Below are 20,125 nucleotides of genomic sequence, written 5' to 3' on the forward strand. Positions count from 1 at the left end.
GGTGTCCTCGTACAAGAAACACAAAAAGTTAGCATGCAGGTACAGCGAGCAATTAGGAAGGCAAATAGTATGTTGGCCTTTATTGCAAGGGGTTGGAGTACAAAAGTAAGGAAGTCTTACTACAATTGTAGAGGGCTTTGGTGAGACCTCACCTGGAGCACTGTGTACAGTTTTGGTCTCCTTATCTAAGGAAGGATGTATTTGCCTTAAAGGCGGTGCAACGAAGGTTCACCAGATTAATTCCTGGGATGAGAGGGTTGTCCTATGAGGAGAGATTGGGTAGAATGGGCCTATACTCTCTGGAATTTAGAAGAAATAAAGGTGATCCCATTGAAACATATAAGATTCTGAGGGGGCTTGACAGGGTAGATGCTGAGAGGTTGTTTTCCTTGGCTGGAGAGTCTAGAACTAGAGGGCATAGTAGCAGGATAAGGGGTTGATCATTTAAGACTGAGATGAGGAGAAATTTCTTCACACAGATGGTTGTGAATCTTTGGAATTCTGTACCCCAGAGGGCTGTGGATGCTCAGTCGTTGACTATGTTCAAGGCCGAGATCAATAGATTTTTGGACTCTAGGGGAATCAAGGATATGGGGATCGGGCAGGAAAGTGGTGTTGAGGTCAAAGATCAGCCATGATCTTATTGAATGGGGAGCAAGCTCGAGGGGGCGTATGGCCTACTCCTGCTCCTGTTTATATGTTCTTATTCCCCCCCCCCCAGCCCCGGCAAAAAAATTAGCTGTCAGATTTTCATTCATCGAAAATTTCTAGCAAAGTTAATGTATTTGTGTATCTATTAAAAATATAAATGTTTTATCAGGCGAGGGAAGCACACCTGGATCTGCTTATTGATCAACTAAGACAGAAAAACACACCGATGGAACTGAAGACAGATCTTAAGAAGGTCAATTTCCAGCTGGAATGTATGAAAAAAGAGCAAGTATTTCTACTCAGCAAAGTTTTTAAATATAAGTTTCTCTGCTTTTTTTGTTTAGCTCTTTCAGCAGGATTTAGCGCTCTTCAACTGAAAGAGCAGGTTCTGAGGCCATCTAAAATCTCTGCCAGTTAACCAAATGTTCTGAAACACAGGGCAGCAGTGCAGACAAATATTTCAATAGGTACCAGCCTTCACATTGACATGCAAATTTTACTATTTCCTTTCTGTTGGTTGATATTTCTGACTGGTGCAATGGGTGTACCAGTTAAAAATAAAGAACGGTATTTTCTTCCCAACTCTAGCCATCAGTTTCAAATAAATCGCTATGTTTACAGCGAGTGTGAAACTTAAGTTGAGCATGAGGGAATAACCCACCACTCCCCTCCTGTAACACATTTGTGCCATAATTTGCGGGGAATTTTTTTGAATTTGCCTGGGTAGTTTCCAGAGTGTAGGTTCCCTTTGAATTTCTAGCATCATTATTAAGAATATATTATCTCCATGGTCGAAACACACTCTCCTTTCTCAGAAGTGCAGTGTTGTTGAGCTGGTGCTCCTATCCCTACACCTCTATCTCAGTCCCTGTGCCGAGAGTCACTTCATTTATCTAGTTTTCTGGGAAATGCTCTCAGATTTGCGCAGACTTGGTCTCGTGAGTCTCTGAGAGTTTTCCTGTCAGCTCTGACTGCTCTCACCATTCTTACCCTTTTTCAATAATTAAATTGAGACTTGCAATTTTTCCTTTGTGAAGCATACTCTTGAAAGCCAATTTTAGCTCCCTCCCTTCCCCCCGCACCCAACGAGATTGGAATGTGAGGGGTGGGGTGGCTAAAATAGAGGCCGAGTCTTGCCCTCCGGCTTGACACCGCACTCACGCTGGCCAGTATTTGAACTTCCTTGTTTCAGGAGGCGTGTGAGGCCCTTGCCGCAGGCAGGCGAAGGCCTCATTAAAATGAAAAGGTCAGGGTCTGATGATTTCAGTTTTAACTTTGTGTCACGAGGTGGGCGCCAGGTGCTGGGGAAAACCCGACGCGAAGGAGCAGCAGGGCCCTGTGGATCCTCTCCCAAGTGGCCATTTCTCACGTGTAAACATAGACAGTGAGTTTATTCGACCATTGCAGGAGTCAAGCCCAATCCCGTTCTCACGTAAGATCCACACGTGCACACTTTTAGTAGAAATCGCTGGTGAGTGATCAGGAGCAGAAACACTGGATGCTTTTTTCCTTCCCAGCTCAGGGATGTAGAGAATAATCGTAGCATCCTAACTGCTGTACCAACTATTATCAGCTCACTCTATACAGATTGCGATTCAAATCTGGTCTGAATGGATTAGCACCACTAAACAATGGGGAGAATGGATGCTTTCCCTGCTTCATCAAATTGAAATTTTGCTAAAATGAACAAGTTTCACTGTAAAATAATTCTACTATATTTATATCACATTCATTTTAATAAATTCAGTGTAACAATATAATGCTGTTAGCTGTTTTAACTTGATTTTATTCCACACACAGATACGAGAACTTTTACCAAAAGCAGCTGAAAATAGTTAATAATTACCCTTCCATGGCTAGAAAGCAGCTGCACAGATTCAGCACTTCTATCAGTAAACATTTTCAAGTAATCGAAATCTATAAACCGGTATGAAAACTCTTCAACCTTGTAACAAAGTGACAGAAGTGATGATACTTAGGAGAATATTTTCCTCTGTTCATTGTTCTTAGCCAAAAGTTGATATGAGCATAAAGTAATATTCCCTGCTTTGTACTCACAGCTACAGCAGAGGAAAATATATCAAATCAAATATATATTTCCTACTCATTTGTTCCCTTCTTTTCTCCTTCATGCTCAGTACTTGTTCTAACGGGATCCCTAAGATTCTGTAAATGCCACTCTGAAAGTGCTATTCTTGGAGAGATGTGTACACAGATCTGACCCAAAATAAAAATAGGAAATGCTAGAAATGTGCTGCAGGTCCGTCAGCATCATAAAAGAGCAAAGGTGCGGACACGATGGGCCGAATGGCCCCCTTCTGTGCTGTATCTTTTCTATGGTTCTAAGGCAGGCTCACGTTTCAGACGGAGATCCTTTGTCAGAAGGAGGGCGCCTTTATCCAAAACTTTAACCTGTTTTTCTTTCTCTTTTCAGAAGCTGACGAACCTGCTGCGATTTGCAACAATTTCTGTTTTTATTTCAGATTTCTAGCATTTGTAGTTTCTTTCTTTGTAAAACTAACCTGCAAAATAGGATTGCTGCCTTTAGCTGAGTCCAAGAACAGGGGGCAGGATAAGGGCGGGGAAGTGGGTGAGTGAGATCATGGCTTGAGTTCTGATATTTAGTTTTGTTGTTGAAAATAAAAATGAATTGAAAACCTTCCTAACTAATGTCTCTGCACCACAAGACATACAAGTGTAGTACAAATGGACTTATAAGTATTTTTAAGTTCAAACTTTTGATGTGTGGTTTGTATTTTAGAAATGTTCAGACACTGCACTCCAAAATCAGGTATCTGTTCAAAAATTGGACTATTTGTAAGGCAGGCAGTGATAGATCTTAAGCTCCATGACTTTCTTGTGTTACTGGACTTACATTGTAAAACTACACTATTAAAATGTATTGTCATTGCTTTGTAGGAGAAACCAAAGAAAATAATGGTATATCCTTTGGCGTATCAGGCACTCTCTGCCCATGAAGGTATGCTTCTTTAAAAACATTAATTTAGAAAAGTATCCAGTTCAGATAGAAATATGTGCCTTGATATTAGTAATGAATGTGCTATAACAGTCAAATGAAATCCCTCTGTCTGCCATTTAACAATATTATTAACCCTTTGCAGCTTAATACCTTCATTAAGGTAGTCGACAAAGAAATTTCATACTAATGTGTTAATGTGTTCATGGAAAGTGCACAATTTCAAGGCAGAAGCTTTATTACAATCATGGTAGCTTTTAGAAGAAGTGACCAATATGAGCTGCTGCCAGTTATTTAACTTTTAAGTTTGCACTGCAAAAATAAGCAGGCACTTTCAAAATGTCTTCGCTACATTAGAATGTACGAAGGATTTCAATATACTGATGGGAGTTTATGAATGTTTAAGAATGTTCTGAACAGCACCAGCCAGATGTGAGCAGAAACTTCTGAAGCTTCTTAACAATCCAGATGACTTTTAAAATAATAATTGAAGCGAGAGGAGAGGTGAGGCTGTTCCCCATGTGCAGAGAACGGAAATCGCTTCATAGGCAGGAGGACTGGGAGTGAGTCAGCCCTTTGCTAACTCAGCCTGGTAATATTGCATTACACTGCTTAGGGTCCAAAATGCCTTTTTAACGGAAAAACTGGGGAATGCCTGTTTTTCGCAGATACAATGATCTGTAAATGGAGTTGCCGGACTCAGAACTTTCAAGTGTGTGATTTCTGAGAATGCGGTTTAATCAATCATGGAGAAATACAAGCATTTTTACACTTTTCATTAAAAAAAGGTCAACGCATAAACATAAAATAAAATTGGATTTTTGGAGTGTCCTTTAAAAAACTGCCCTATGTGGAGTATTCAATCTACACATCAGCTCTGGTGACCTGTCACCATGCTTTCATTTATGTGTGTACAATATTTGCCCCTTTATGGCTCCAATTGTGACTTTGTTCCCCACTAGACATCAGTGAAAACGTTTCTGAGTATACTCCAGAGGAAAGTGCTAGGAGTCAAAGTGCCGTGGAAGAACTACAGACAGACCAGTCAGTCATCCTTGAGGAACAAAGTGTAAGATCATGTGATGACCCCAAATATCTCTGTTAAACTCGTGGTTTCTGTTCTGTGCTGTTTTCCTGTCGCTAACCTGGTGAAACTACTCATGCTGTGTGGGGCAGCTCCTGCCTGACAAGTCTTCTCATTTGTGTAGTAGCAATATAGTTATGTACGTTAAAGTTGCAGATCCCATGCAAAGGCTGGTGATCCTCGCCACATGAAGTAGCTATACTTAGCTAATAGCCAAGTACAACAACTAAAGCTGAAGTAAATTATCCTATGGCCTTCACACTGGTAATGTAAATGAGGTGTTTCTTATATATTTGATAGTTTTAATCAGCTGCCATCTTTATACAGAAGTGTTTGGCAAACTTTTATTAATTTGTTTAGGCCTGATTGTAACAACACGAATCATGTCAAAAAACATCATCATACTACTTTCATTGTGGTAAAAATGGGACATGGTTCTTATCCTCCCCAAACCAAAAAAGTTCACCAACGCTTTATCGTGACAGTACTTCTTTAAACATAATTTTCATCGTAAATGATAACATTGATCTGCATTACTATGTTCTAGGAGGAAGAAGCAGAGCTTTTCGAGCATGTATTAAACTCTTCAACTCAAGGTGTGTAATTTTTAAACTAAATAACTTTAACATGGAATTTCACAAAGTTCAGGCTGTAGACTCATTTATTATTCTACTCCTCAAGTCATCTTTAAAACAATTGCAGCTGTTTTCAGAATGTAAACTTTAGTCAGATTCTGGTTTACATTATGAAAATGAGAATGTACTTTAAATGGGAACCTCACCATAAAAAATGAAAGTTAAAAAGAATTCTGTTTAACATCCTGTGTTTTCTATTTTTTTAAATCTTTTTTGTGTGGGAGTGAATATTTTTGTATAAACTTTGAGCACTAATTGCACAGTCTATGGGAGTTGCCATAAAGGATTTACTGAGGCCAACAATGCACAAGGGAGCCGAATTAATGTACACATTTGAAATGACTCAGTCACTGAGGTACCCTGGGTTAATGACTGTGTTTTCTAATGCTCATTCAGCTCTTTCACACTGTTGGCTGCAGCAAATCCTCCTGGAGAGTTCTTCCCCACCGCCCCTGTCATCTCAATTGCATTCACTGGAAAAGTCAGGATGACTATAAGGCTTTATGCTCATGCTGACTTTTTTTGCTAATGTTATTGAATGAAGAAAAATATTCTGCACTGTTTTATTAAAATATTTTTTTATATCAGATAGAATAGCATGGGGAGAAAACAAAATAATGTGAAAGTTAATCATTATTCTTTGTAATGGTTTGATTTTCTCAGCTAGTGTAGAATTTATGAAAAAATGTGAATCTTATGGATCAAACTTAATGGGTGAAACTTTAAGACTATTCCAGGCACAAAGTGTTGTATTGTTGCACTACACAAGAGTGGTGGATGAAGGTTTGATTGCCTCCACTCAGCTCAGTCTCTGATCCTAGCCCCTGGGATGTGCTGAGACGAAGAGAGATGGGAAGGGGAAATCAAATGGCGAATCTTTGCTGGGTCACTCGTGCAGCTCCTGGTAACCAGTTAAGGGCGGCATTGGCTGCAGCCTGGGAGCAGATGCTGCCTCATTCTTAGTTACAGAAGACACATGATATACGAGGGGCTGATAATAGTGGGAAAAACGCAGAGAAAAAGAAAGTCATTGGATAGTGATCAGGAGCAGCAATCTTATCTGATTCCCCCCTCCCCTTCCCCTTTCTAACCCAGAGGCACCGAGGCCCAACTGCTGCTCTGTCTGAGATCAGCTAACTCAGCAGAGACTGAGACTGAACCTGGCACCTTTCTGATCTGGATGGCTCAGTACCACACCAGCTGGTGCATCTACCCACTGAGCCCCTCAGAGAACATTATTACTTTGTGCATTTTATTGCAAGTCTAATAAAAATGAAGTGGGAAGATCACAATAGCCAGGTAGAAGCTATGGCTTAAAGATTATCAAAATAATCTGGAGTCTGTGTAAAACTACATTAGGTAAAGACAATTGAAATGTTTGTGCGGCTAGAAATTCAGAAGATGTTGGAAATAACCTTGAATATAAGGATAAATTCAGCAAGGCTACACTCCTGGTGTGGAGCTTTGCTCAAGAGAATCAGACTGTTGGGCATAGAGGTCAACACGGCTGTTTGTGGCATCTCAATTTTCTGCTAATGAGAATCAATAGTGCTACAAATTGGGTGCTTTGAGCTCTGTGCACGATTCTCTGATCCACACTACCATCGAGCAAAGCTCCGTGCCAAGAGCGTGGCTTCGCTGAATTTAACCATCTTCAGCCAGAAGTGCCGAGTGGATGATCCATCTCGGCCTACTCCCGATATCCCCACCATCACAGAAGCCAGTCTTCAGCCAATTCGATTCACTCCACGTGATATCAAGAAACGGCTGAGTGCTCTGGATACAGCAAAGGCTATGGGCCCCGACAACATCCCAGCTGTAGTGCTGAAGACTTGTGCTCCGGAACTAGCTCCGCCTCTAGCCAAGCTGTTCCAGTACAGCTACAACACTGGCATCTACCCGACAATGTGGAAAATTGCCCAGGTATGTCCTGTCCACAAAAAGCAGGACAAATCCAATCCGGCCAATTACCGCCCCATCAGTCTACTCTCAATCATCAGCAAAGTGATGGAAGGTGTCGGCGACAGTGCTATCAAGCAGCATTTACTCACCAATAACCTGCTCACCGATGCTCAGTTTGGGTTCCGCCAGGACCACTCGGCTCCAGACCTCATTACAGCCTTGGTCCAAACATGGACAAAAGAGCTGAATTCCAGAGGTGAGGTGAGAGTGACTGCCCTTGACATCAAGGCAGCATTTGACCGAGTGTGGCACCAAGGAGCCCTAGTAAAATTGAAGTCAATGGGAATCGGGGGAAAACTCTCCAGTGGCTGGAGTCATACCTAGCGCAAAGGAAGATGGTAGTGGTTGTTGGAGGCCAATCATCTCAGCCCCAGGGCATTGCTGCAGGAGTTCCTCAGGGCAGTGTCCTAGGCCCAACCATCTTCAGCTGCTTCATCAATGACCTTTCCTCCATCATAAGGTCAGAAATGGGGATGTTCGCTGATGATTGCACAGTGTTCAGTTCCATTCGCAACCCCTCAAATAATGAAGCAGTCCGAGGCTGGACAACATCCAGGCTTGGGCTCATAAGTGGCAAGTAACATTCGCGCCAGATAAGTGCCAGGCAATGACCATCTCCAACAAGAGAGAGTCTAACCACCTCCCCTTGACATTCAACGGCATTACCATCGCTGAATCCCGCACCATAAACATCCTGGGGGTCACCATTGACCAGAAACTTAACTGGACCAGCCATATAAATACTGTGGCTACGATAGCAGGTCAGAGGCTGGGTATTCTGCGGCGAGTGACTCACCTCCTGACTCCCCAAAGCCTTTCCACCATCTACAAGACACAAATCAGGAGTGTGATGGAATACTCTCCACTTGCCTGGATGAGTGCAGCTCCAAAAACACTCAAGAAGCTCGACACCATCCAGGATAAAGCAGCCCGCTTGATTGGCACCCCATCCACCACTCTAAACATTCACTCCCTTCACCACCGGCGCACAGTGGCTGCAGTGTGTACCATCCACAGGATGCACTGCAGCAACTCGCCAAGGCTTCTTCGACAGCACCTCCCAAACCCGCGACCTCTACCACCTAGAAGGACAAGAGCAGCAGGCACATGGGAACAACACCACCTGCACGTTCCCCTCCAAGTCACACACCATCCCGACTTGGAAATGTATCGCCATTCCTTCATCGTCGCTGGGTCAAAATCCTGGAACTCCCTTCCTAACAGCACAGTGGGAGAACCTTCACCACACGGACTGCAGCGGTTCAAGAAGGTGGCTCACCACCACCTTCTCAAGGGCAATTAGGGATGGGCAATAAATGCCGGCCTCGCCAGCGACGCCCACATCCCATGAACGAATAAAAAAAAACCCTACAACATTTGTCAGTAATACTATTATGACCAGAGCCTTTTTATTTGTTTGTGGGTCATACATGTGACTAAAGGTGCGATAAAGGTATGTTTAATTAAAAAAAAGACAGTGAAACGTGACCGCTCCAATCACACGTTGGCAGCAGCCTTTACCTTTTTGTGTTTCTAATTCTTCTTCATTTTAGCCCTCAGCATGGAAAGTGTTCACTATCTGGAGGATCCTGAGGGAAGTAGAAACACCAGTTATCAGACAGTGTGGGAGTCATCAGCTGAAGCTAGTGAGCAGTTATCTGAGGATATGTATGTGGAGGAGGAGGACTTCTTCCCTGAGGAACAAAGTGTAAGGAAGAAATTGTGCCATAAGCTCCTCGAATCACCTGGTTTTTTAATGTTTTTTTTCAAACCACCGTTACTGAGATCCATGATTTGAGCTTACCTTATTTATATTATATTCATGGTAGGGCAGCTCTGGTGCCCAATAAGCCTTCACAGGCACATTATTGGCAAGATTGGAGCATTTTTGTCTTAATGTATTATTCAAATATGCAAGTATTTTACAGTGAAATGGCTGGTGGGTTGCCCATTCTGCACACAGACTCTGTACTTGGCTAACACTTATATGAAGCCCCTCTGCAAACCAGAATAGAGATTAAACATTAGTTTTTCTCCGCATGGTGTGGCAGATTTGAGGAAGAGGCTCCCAGCAAAGCAATTAAAGCTATGTTTAAAAAAAAACAAACCTCATCAATAAACAACTGGATTTGTACCTGGTTGGGAACAGGTCTGCAGATTATAGGGATAGATCCTTGGAGCTGCTCCGCTGCCATAACTTCCCCGGAAGGGTGGCAGAAAACCCATATGCACGTGTAAACAGGGTTTCCGGCGCACATCCAGCGAAATCACAGTGGCGAAGCGGGAGTAGCTCCAAGCAAATTAACGGCCATAACGGAGACTGCTAAATACATAGTGGTCACTAGATTGCTGGGGCTGAGGGAGCGAGGAATATTTGTAGAGGTCAGCAGTGTCAGGTTGAATAGGAATATGTGGATAGATGTGAATATTCTGGAGTCCAGCTTAATAAACTTTGGAGAATCAAGAAATATGTGAAGAGCTTTCCTTCAGGATATCAAATGGGTGCGATACAATCCATGATCAGTTAGACGGTACAAGATTTTTGGACGGAGCAGGGTCCATTGGCTGAGTGGCCTTTTCTGTTCCATAGTTTCTTTTATATTTTATGATTTTTTAAATTTGTATTTATATTCTAGAAAGCCTTTTAAAGGTGGTCATGTGTAGGCATAAAGCAGACACTTCAAACACATCTACAGTATAATCTATTATTAGAAAGTTTTAAAAATAAAAGTTCTCCCCTCATCATTCACAATTCCATGGCTGAGAGAGATCAGCTCCTAGGGCTTTACCAGTGCTGTTCTGTACCTGTGAGTTAATCGTTCACCTCCTCTCAACCTCTGCCCTTAATATTGTAGCAGAAATCAGTAACATAAGGACTTGTGAATATGAAACCTGTGTCCTACCACTGCAATGTACAGTGTGTTGATATGATACGCTATAGCAATAGGCCACTTGATCAAAAGTTGTTTGTTTTCTCAGAATTTTCTCCTTTTCTCTCTGGTCCCACTGATATCAGCAACTCTCTGATACTTCACTCAAGTAGCCCTTCTTCATATAAATCTAGACAAGTGAGTGTTACCTGTCTCTTCAAGTGTGGAGAGCATCACAGCTGAACCCCTGGTGTGTGCACCCACATACCTTCCAGCAGGAGTTTGCAAAGTGATCAGGTGCAGGGACTCTGCCGAATTTTCTCCTTCCCTAGCCAGGGGTGATGAGAACTGTTGTTGCACCCTTTCTGCTCCCCTGCCTGAAATCAGATAACTCAGGACAGACCAGCAATCAAAACTGGAGCCTGCAACCATCTGGCCATTAGGGAAACTGATTGTTACCAAAAGTTTTGTTTAAAATATAGGTTTGTGCTGCAGTTTCTACAGCTGTGCAATAGGAACTTCCCTTTTTGTTTCTCTAGGATGCTCAGGATGGAAGTGATAGTAAATATGAGCATTTCAGAACCTCCAAAGGGAACACCTATTCAGTGCTGCGTGAAAAAAACATGAAAGACAGTCTGAATTTGATCACTTTTCTGACTGAATTTGAAGATCAAAAGCATCTACCAGACTACATGAAAAATGCCTTTCTTCCTGAAACAATGTTTCTGAATTCAAAGAAAAGGTTAGTGGGGAAAGCTTCTATCTGTATCATAATTGTATTATATTATTTGGTTATGAAAGCAATTTAGAAGAAAGAGAGAAAGTCCTTGCATTTTTATAGTGCCTTTCAAATCTTCAGGATGTCCCAAGCGCTTCATAGCCAATTAATTACTTTTGAAGTTGCAGCCACTATTGTTTCCCAGGCAAATACAACCACCAAATTGCACACAGCAAGGTCCCACAAACAGCAAATGAGATAAATGTCCAGTTAATGGTTTTTGGTGGTATTGGTGAAGGGTTTTGGTGTATCGGTTGAGGGGTGAACGTCAGCACCATACTGGGAGAATTCTCCTACTCTTCTTTGAATTGTGCCTTGGGATCTTTTACATCCACCGAAGAGAGCAGATGAGTCTTTGGTTTAATGTCTTGTCCAAAAGACGCTATAATCCAGATAGGTTTGAGAGTGTTGTATCACTCTCCCTGCTATTTTCAATTGATTTATATTCCTAAGACTTCCCAGATCATGCGTTGTTGCCAACATCATTGTTCAGTCAGCTGTACTAGAGCAATCCAGGGTGACTCACCTTCAGATTTTTTCTCACCTCCTCCTTTCAGAAGGAGGCTGTCCTGTGCTTTCTACATTTCCTTTCTCGTATCCCTCCTCACCCCGAACTCAGCAAGTTGGGATTATGGTTACAAACCCATAGCCTGGCACAACTATGTGCTGCATTGAACTTTAAAAATATATGTCTGTTACTCTCTCAAGTACATTTGGGTTGAAACATTCAGATAATTATACATTTAATTTTCTTTAAAACTACGTCTGTGGGCTTCCTTAATGACTCAGTTGGTCCTGTCGGAATTGTACTGACCAGAGGTACTAGGTTTAATTTCTGATCTGAGGTGAGTTAGCTGTTCCCAGCTTGGTGGCAGTAGAGGTTCTACAATTGGCCTCAGTGCCCCTGGGCCACAGAGGGGAAATCAGCCAGGGGTTCCACTCTTGACCCCAATCCGGTAACCCTCTGCTGGAAAGTGCATGTGGTAAATATCAGATGAGGCCAGGGTTGGGCTTGGTTACTACGACCCCACACTCACTACCTTAAGTTCCCCATTAAGAATGGCTACTTGGGCTGTCAGTGCCTATGAAGCCATACCCTCTATGAGTCAGTACCTTTAGGAGAAGAGGGAGAAAATTGGGGGTGGAGTTACTCTAGGTAGTGCAAGAAGGAATATTTACAGAATTGCTATAGTGAAAGATCCAGTAACAATGCTGTAAGGGCCACTGGGCCTTCAGGTTTAATTGATGTTAAGTTACCCATACAAAGCGTTTCTTTTTAGTCTCCAGCCAGTGATTCTTAGTATTACTGTTCAGAAAATGGGATGACCAGCTCAGGGGACTGGGAAGTGGAGCACAGTGGGCAGGGGGAGTGAAGCCATTGGTCCTTGAGAGGTATAGCGATTTAACTGTTTAATAGCACCAGGAACATGCTAACCTGCTGGCAAGTATTCTGAGATTTTTCCCTAGATCTATTTTCCAATGAGAAAGGATAGGACAAAAAAAACAACTTTTGTTTGTCGAATTACAAAATCAAAATGTTTCTTTAAAATGCAAGAATTTGCTTTTGTTAACAGGAGGACTGGCCATTCACAGAAAGAACCATGACCTCCTGTTTGTAAGCCCTCACTGTCCTGTCCATGCTGGAGTTGTAGTCTATCAGGATGACACTGGTGTATTCCAGGAGTTGTAATCCACCAGAGTGATGAGCACTGGGTTGCATGGGTGCATTCTCTGAGTCTGCTGCTTGGTTGAATCTCTTTGCTCGGAGATCTGGGGAAGCAGCAGAATTCAAGACCCAGACTTCCACTACAGAGACAGATAATTATGAATTTAATTAAAAACCATGTTGCTAGGGATCCCTGATGATTGCGTTGGGAAAAGCACTGATCTGGGTGAATCATAGAGACCAGAAGCTACCAGGTTTGATTTCTGTTCTGTGTTGAATGAAAATATTCATGAAGATATTTCAAACACGCAAAAAATCTATCTATGTAAGCTAATGCCTTTATCATGAATTGTTATTTCTTTTTCTTATGTCAAAAGCCTTATTTGATTACTCTTTTCTGAGGTGACTTAAAAAAAAATATTGCCAAAAAATATTTGGAGTATTTTCATTGGTTCCCATTCACCTCCTGCCTGGTTATTCTATTGATAGCTGCTTTCTGACCAGTGATTGTTGATAGTTTTTATATATCCTTAGTAGATCTTGATTGGTAGTTTTTGTTTCTGCTTTTGACTGGTACATTCTTTACCTGGACATTTGTGATTTGTTACATTTTATGAATATGAAATTTGAGCCAGTTGTGTGCAAGTGGACACGGAAATTTGTCGTAAATTTCCGTGTCCACTTGCACACAATTGGCTCAAATTTCATATTCATAAAATGTAACAAATCACAAATGTACAGGTAAAGAATGTACCAGTCAAAAGCAGAAACAAAAACTACCAATCAAGATCTACTAAGGATATATAAAAACTATCAACAATCACTGGTCAGAAAGCAGCTATCAATAGAATAACCAGGCAGGAGGTGAATGGGAACCAATCAAAATACTCCAAATATTTTTTGGCAATATGTGACAAGTGTGAAGCCTGAAGTTTGACAGACAAAAATGTGCACTAGACTTTTTATATGTATTAGTGGATCTTTGTGGTTTTACTCACAGTAACTCAGATGATATGCTGTCACAGTAAGTGAGAGGATGTGCAATTTTATGGAATAGGATCATTATACCATGTAAAACCCGATAAGGCTAAAATGTTTAACGGACTTGAGTTAATCAGTGGTTAATTGCTATTGAAACTGGAGCCCAGAATCCTGAGTTTGTTTAGGTGAAGATTGATTAAGAAGGTGCAGACTTTCTGGCTCTGGTATGTTCTATTGCTCGAAAGTTTCACTGTTGATTCCAAATGCTAGTTTTTTTTTCTTTATACTTCTCTCAAATGTGATAAAGAAACATACGTTAGTGTGCGATGGTCAGAATGCACACATATATAATGTTTATAGATAAATACTGGGTGGATATCAGCGAATTACAGACACTAACTTAATCTTGAAGATCCGAGAAATGGTTCTAAACTACTTGAGCATGTTTTGGCTTGATCAGACCCTTCGATTGGAATACTAGCTGGTAATTCATTGTCAGCATTCATAAATTCTCTGTTGTTCCAATCGAAAGTCGGTCAAAATATTGCTACAGAACAAGCACTCCATTTAATGATACTGGACCTTGGAAATATATTGTTTTTGTCAAACCCAAGTTGTAATTGGATATAATATATCTTTTCTTCATCTTTCTAGGATTCGCTTGAATTTCTTTGACCATTTAGAGGATTGGTATGATAAAGCAATGGAAAATATCAAGAATATTGCTATGGTCAAGAAAAAAGAGTTTAAAGCGGAGTTGGATCTGCGAATTCACCTGCATAAGCCCAGAGGAAAACGGATTAAGATGGATGTACTCCATGTCAGAGCTGGTACAGTATCTGCTACTTCAAAAGCACAACTAAACTGAAAGTTTAGTTATACTCAGTCAGTGAATGCACCACCTAGTGTTATATTGTGCCGTATAGACCTGAAAGGTCTCAGTTTTGATCCCTAGTCTGATCTTCGAGGGCTTGACAAGGTAGTTGCTAAGAGGCTGTTTCCCCTGGCTGTGGAGTCCAGAACTCGGGGTCATAGTCTCAAGATAAGGCGTTGGCCATTTAGGACCGAGATGAGGAAAAATGTCTTCACTCAGAGGGTTGTGAACCTTTGGAATTCTCTACCCCAGAGGGCTGTGGATGCTCAGTCATTGAGTATATTCAAGACTGAGATCGATAGATTTTCGGACACTAGGGGAATCAAGGGATATGGGGATAGGGCGGGGAAGTGGAATTAAGGTAGAAGATCAGCCATGATCTTATTGAATGGCAGAACAGGCTCGAGGGGCCGTATGGCCTACTCCTGCTCCTATATCTTATGTTCTTACAACCATTGTTGCCATAGGGAAGCTACAGTTAGTCCCAATATTTCTGGACTAGGGAACAAAAACAATAGGCAAAGTTGTCATTCCTTATCATTATCCAGTGAGTTTTACTGGAACATAGTTGTCGATGTTTGGTGAGGACAGGACTGGGCTCATCTGAGACGTCAAACACAGTCAAATAGCCTGTCGACATACACTGTCTAATCTCATGCCCAAAAAAATGGTCCGTAGCGGTAATGAAGGCTGCCAGTTCTTGTTAAACCAGATACAAACAACTTTCAAATCTACTTGGGCCTTATCAGGCAACCACCTGAGTAACTTTCTCCCCATTTTTGGTGGCCCTGGATACAGTTTCCCCTCTGTACAGGTAACCTGCTGCCTTTTGATAATGCCATTGTTTATGTGCATGAACAGACTGTCGCCATTTACACCATTTTTCCGGGTGTGCGTGACTCTTCCGCTGAAGTTATGGCAGACAGGTGGGAAAACTCCTGTGGAATTTCCCCCATATCATCTTTCCAGCTTTGTCGAAAATAACCATTGACCTTATCTTACAGCGGAACTGCGCCTGCACAGTGAGAAAGTGGACCGTCACTGTAAAGGGATGGATGAAGCTTTGAAAAAACTGAAAAATGAGTTTGCAGCAGTCCAAGCAGAGCACTGCAAATCCATCCTGAAATTCCGTGAGAGCATTTACGTCATGGAGGACATCTTCAGAAATGCAACTAAATCTGACAGGTAAATCGTATTCAAAAAATGAATGTAAAGAGCTCCCCTGGTGCCTTCATGGATAAACGCACTGCCCAATGTTGTATAGAGCTGCACAGACCTGGAAGGTCCCAGGTACGATTTGTGGCCTGTGCCAAATTAGTTGTTCACAGTCGGGGTAGCAATAAAGGTGATGTAATTAGCCCCGGCGTCTCTCGGCTAGGAAAGGGAAAGTTAGCCAATAAGGATACGGTAGCGTAGTGGTTATGTTACTTGTCTCGTAATCCAGAGGCCTGGACTAATATTTCAGAGAACGTGAGTTCAAATCCTATTTCATGGCAGTTTGCGAATTTGAATTCAGTATAAAGGAAAAGTAACAATGGATCTTTTGGATTGTTGTAAAAACCCAACTGTCCTTTAGGGAAGGAAACCTGCTTGTCTACATGTGACTCCACTCCCACACCAATGTGGTTGACTCTAAACTGCCTCTGAAGTGGCCTAGCAAGCCACTCAGTTGTTGTAACAACCCTTTACAACATTGTGGGAGCACCTTAACCACACAGACTTCTCAGGGCAACTAGCAATGGGCAATAAATGCCAAACATGCCAGTGAGACCTGTAGGGTTTTTAACACTTTAAGATACAAATGCTAAGAATCAACCAAGACTGAAACACTTCAGAATGGTTTTAAACACTCTAAATAATTTTATTGACATTAAGAAGTGATGGTTTTCCAGATAAAGATGCCATACATCCCTATCCGGGGAGTACAACTCAGGAGCAAGGGTGACCAGATGTTTCTTCTGGGAGATTGTAAGGGGTTAATTTTGTCGACGACTTCTTCTTTGAATGCTCCGTGGTCTAAAAATCTTTGTAAGCCTGTGGTTTTTATATCTTTTTTTCCTGCTACTGGGAGGACAGCTTGCTGGTGTTTCTCCTAGTTCCCAAGGTCTAGCAGACAGCTGTCTTAATTTTAACCTTGTTTATATCTCTTACTGTTAGCAGCCAGTGTCCTTCGAAAGCACACAGTCTTTCTCTGGCAGTTTGAAGCAATAACAAGATCCATGATACCTTTCGAACTTGGTCAAGTTTAACAATAAGCCAGCATGCTTACCGATTTTGGCCAAGTTTAACATCGTCCTTTGCTCCGTTGGTGTTTCAGTACAAACAATCTGTTCCTCGGTAGGCTATCGATCCCAAATTAGTCTACCTGTAATTTTGTCTCGATTGTATCGACTGCACATGAGTTATCCTTCATTTGCTGTTCATAATTTTAATCTATCATGCTGTTTTATCCAGTATTCACTCTGCTAATCCAGGGTTTCAAGTCCATTTCTTTATCCATCTCATGTTTCCCGGGCAAGCGTCGCTCTGACATTTCCCGCTCCATGGTCCTTACTTAGTTCTCCTTAAAAAGCAGGCACCAAAAAGTCCATATTAAAAAATCAGAAATCCTTCACATCCTGAGAACGAGTTTTTTAAAAATGTCCTACTCCTGGACATGCTGGAAATTGCACGCAATGAAAGGACACCAGTTAGGTTGTGTAGGAGAGAAGATCAGATAAATCAAGAAGTAGATAAGTGGCATTAAGCTTGGGTTTTAAAAGCTTGAAGGTTGTAATATAGGCAAACGCGAGAGCCAATTTGCCAACAGCAAGGCCCCCCCAAATAGCAATGAGATAAATGACGAGATAATCTGCATTTGGTAGGCTGATCTACCTGACCCTTCCCTTAGGGAAGTGCCCAGCCTCCATCCAGAGAGCACACCTGAAACCTGTAAGGGGACGGGGACGATCACATGTGGGTATCACAGAGAGAGGACCACCCCCCATGATTCATTGTTCCATGGCACAGCATATTGGAGCATTTCTGAGAGAGTTGCCCTCGAACACAGCACTCCTTTTGATTGTGATCCACAACAAACAGTTAGCAAAAAGCACTACTCTGTTACACACTTTAGCAGAATACAACATTACGGATGTAAATGGAGATCAAATAAAGATTTTAATTTTTTATTTATGTGGTTTTTTTTATTTGTTCTCGGTGTGGGTGATACTGGCAAGGCCACATTTATTGCCAGTCCCTTTGGTAATGATCAGCTTTTTTTGAACCACTGCAGTCCGTATGGTGATGATGCTCCTATGATGTTGTTAGGGAGAGAGTTCTAGGATCTTAACTCAGCGACAATTTAGGAATAGCGATATATAGTCCAAGTCGGTGTGTCACTTGCAGGGTGATGATGTCCCCATGATATTGGAGCCCTTGTTCTTCTTGGCTGTAAAGGTCATGGCATTGTTCTTGTGTTTTAGTTATTACTTCTATAAATAGCTTTTGTTCTCATTCATTGCTTTATCCCAGGCTTATTACTCTGCTAAACTCCCTTCGCAGCAAGCAGGACAAATACATGGAAACTGTCAGTGAATTGCTTCGCAACTTCCAGCAAGTGCTGGACAAATCTCTAGGAAAATTACGAGATGACAATGCACAGTTTATCGCATCATTCAGGTACCAAGAGACAAAGATTGAACTTGACTTTAACAAGGACTCTAAAGGGAAATGTGTAAAATTCCTATTAATAATGGGTTATAGTTTATTGACTAGTGGATTAGAGATGGAACATTCACCTCAGGCATCTGGGTTCAAATCCAGCTCATAGATTGCTGAAAATCAACGTAGTCTGGGTCTTATGAAAAATGGGTTTGGGCAATCTCAGTCCACCTCAGAGTGGGCATGGGCAACTTATGGTGTGGGAGATGCAAATGTTACACTCGTGTTATGAGTGTAACATTTGCATTTCTTCTGAGATTGGGGCTGAGGCACATCACTGGGGCAGAATAGTAGGAGCATTGCTCTGCATTTATGTGTTATACCTGATCTGGGGGTGCTTGGTGCTGACACTGGGTGCCTGGAATGGAAAGTGCTCCACTCTCCAGCACTAACATCCATCCTCATGATAAAATAATATCATGAGTGCAACATCTTGAATAAATATCTACCCAGAATAACCTGATAATAGAAATCAAACCCTCTATATTCATATTACCTTATAAATGACAGCTACCCACAAGAATACCAACAGTTTCTGTAGTGCTGACTGCTGTTTACAAAAAGAAAGAAAAAGAACTTGCATTTATACAGCGCCTTTCACAACCTCAGGACATCCCAAAGAGCTTTACAGCCAATGAGGTACTTTTGAAGTGTAGTCTCTATTGTAATGTATATTTTTTAAAAAGTGAGTTATCTGACATGACAGATGTCATTTAATGTGAACAAATGCAAAGTCACGAGATTGGGAAAGAATAATAAATAGTGGCAATGTAAGCTAACTTAATATCCTACAAGACATGACATAGCAGAGGGATTTGGGAATACTAGTGGATAGATCAATACAGTGTGCAGCAGCAGTAAAGAGATCAAACAGGACCTTGGACTGTATAGCTAGAGCAAAAGAGCAAAAATCTCAGGAAATCTAATTTCCACCGATAGCTGGTCTGGCCCCTCCTAGGGTACCGTATACAGTTCTGGGGTAGTCATCGTATTATGAGAAGGACATCCAGACATTGGGGAAGGTGTAGTGAAGGGCAGTTAAATTGATGGCGGGAATTAGGTACCTGAGTTATGAGGAGAAATTGCTTCATTTAATCTTTGGAGATGGGAAGGGTTGGAGGCAGAGGTTTCCTGTCCCTGTGATCGCACAGCTCAAGTATAGGACATCATATAATCATGGAGTACAGCAAAAATGATTCCAGGAATTTAAGTGATGAAGAAGTTGGGCTTGTTTCCTTTGGAAAAGAGGAAACTTCAAGGTGATCTAACTGAAGTATCAAGATTATGAAAGAGATTTACAAAATTCTTTGAGTCAAATTGTTCACTGTGCTGAAGGGTTCAAATACTAGGGTACACAAGTTAAAAATGTAGGAGTGCGAAGGGTAACAGAGTTGTGGAATACAGCTTTTGAGAAGGGCCTTTGAAGCGAACAATATAAGTGGGTTTAGGGGCAATTGGAGAATTATTGAATGATATCCTGAGAAGTTGGGCAGATGGGATTGATCCATTAAAAAGAGACAGGGTTGTTGGGCGGAATGGCTTTTTCCTGTTCCTAAAAATTCTGATGTTGTTATGTAATGCTCTGACTTTTAGGTTATTTGCAGATGGCGGTAACTATACACCAACAGAAATTGGTCTGTACCGCGAGAGTGTGGCGGATACAGCCATCAGCATTGCCAAGACAGAAGGGACAATTATGATTGATTTAGAAGTAATGGAGGCCCTGTCCTTAGAACAGGTACACACTGAATATTGAATAAGTAGTAGTTACTTTCAGTTTATTAAAATGAAAATGCCCTGAAAACATAGCTTATTATAGACCGTGTCTATACATTTGCCAAGACTTTAGCATGTCATGGTGTGGATCTATATGTGAAATGGACTGAATGTTTGTATAATTTACTGCTAACAGTTTAACAATTTGGCCCAGCCAATATTTCTTTGG

General features: G+C 41.6%; 1 protein-coding gene across 2 annotated transcripts in view; it reads left to right on the forward strand.

The window, feature by feature from the left end:
* ccdc180 (coiled-coil domain containing 180) overlaps window positions 1-20,125 on the forward strand; it is a 99,968-nt gene that overhangs the window by 36,686 nt on the left and 43,157 nt on the right. Inside the window, exons 15-25 of one of the 2 annotated variants that reach the window (XM_067969854.1) lie at window positions 821-936; window positions 2,452-2,578; window positions 3,571-3,631; window positions 4,591-4,697; window positions 5,260-5,308; window positions 8,863-9,017; window positions 10,719-10,921; window positions 14,259-14,434; window positions 15,483-15,663; window positions 17,992-18,138; window positions 19,774-19,918. In XM_067969854.1, coding sequence (XP_067825955.1) covers window positions 821-936; window positions 2,452-2,578; window positions 3,571-3,631; window positions 4,591-4,697; window positions 5,260-5,308; window positions 8,863-9,017; window positions 10,719-10,921; window positions 14,259-14,434; window positions 15,483-15,663; window positions 17,992-18,138; window positions 19,774-19,918 — 1,467 coding nt within the window. The remainder of the gene's footprint in view (window positions 1-820; window positions 937-2,451; window positions 2,579-3,570; window positions 3,632-4,590; window positions 4,698-5,259; window positions 5,309-8,862; window positions 9,018-10,718; window positions 10,922-14,258; window positions 14,435-15,482; window positions 15,664-17,991; window positions 18,139-19,773; window positions 19,919-20,125) is intronic. The other variant, XM_067969855.1, reaches the window with a different exon arrangement.

The sequence above is a fragment of the Heptranchias perlo genome, chromosome 31, assembly GCF_035084215.1.
Source record: "Heptranchias perlo isolate sHepPer1 chromosome 31, sHepPer1.hap1, whole genome shotgun sequence".
In the NCBI taxonomy this organism is placed as follows: Eukaryota; Metazoa; Chordata; class Chondrichthyes; order Hexanchiformes; family Hexanchidae; genus Heptranchias; species Heptranchias perlo.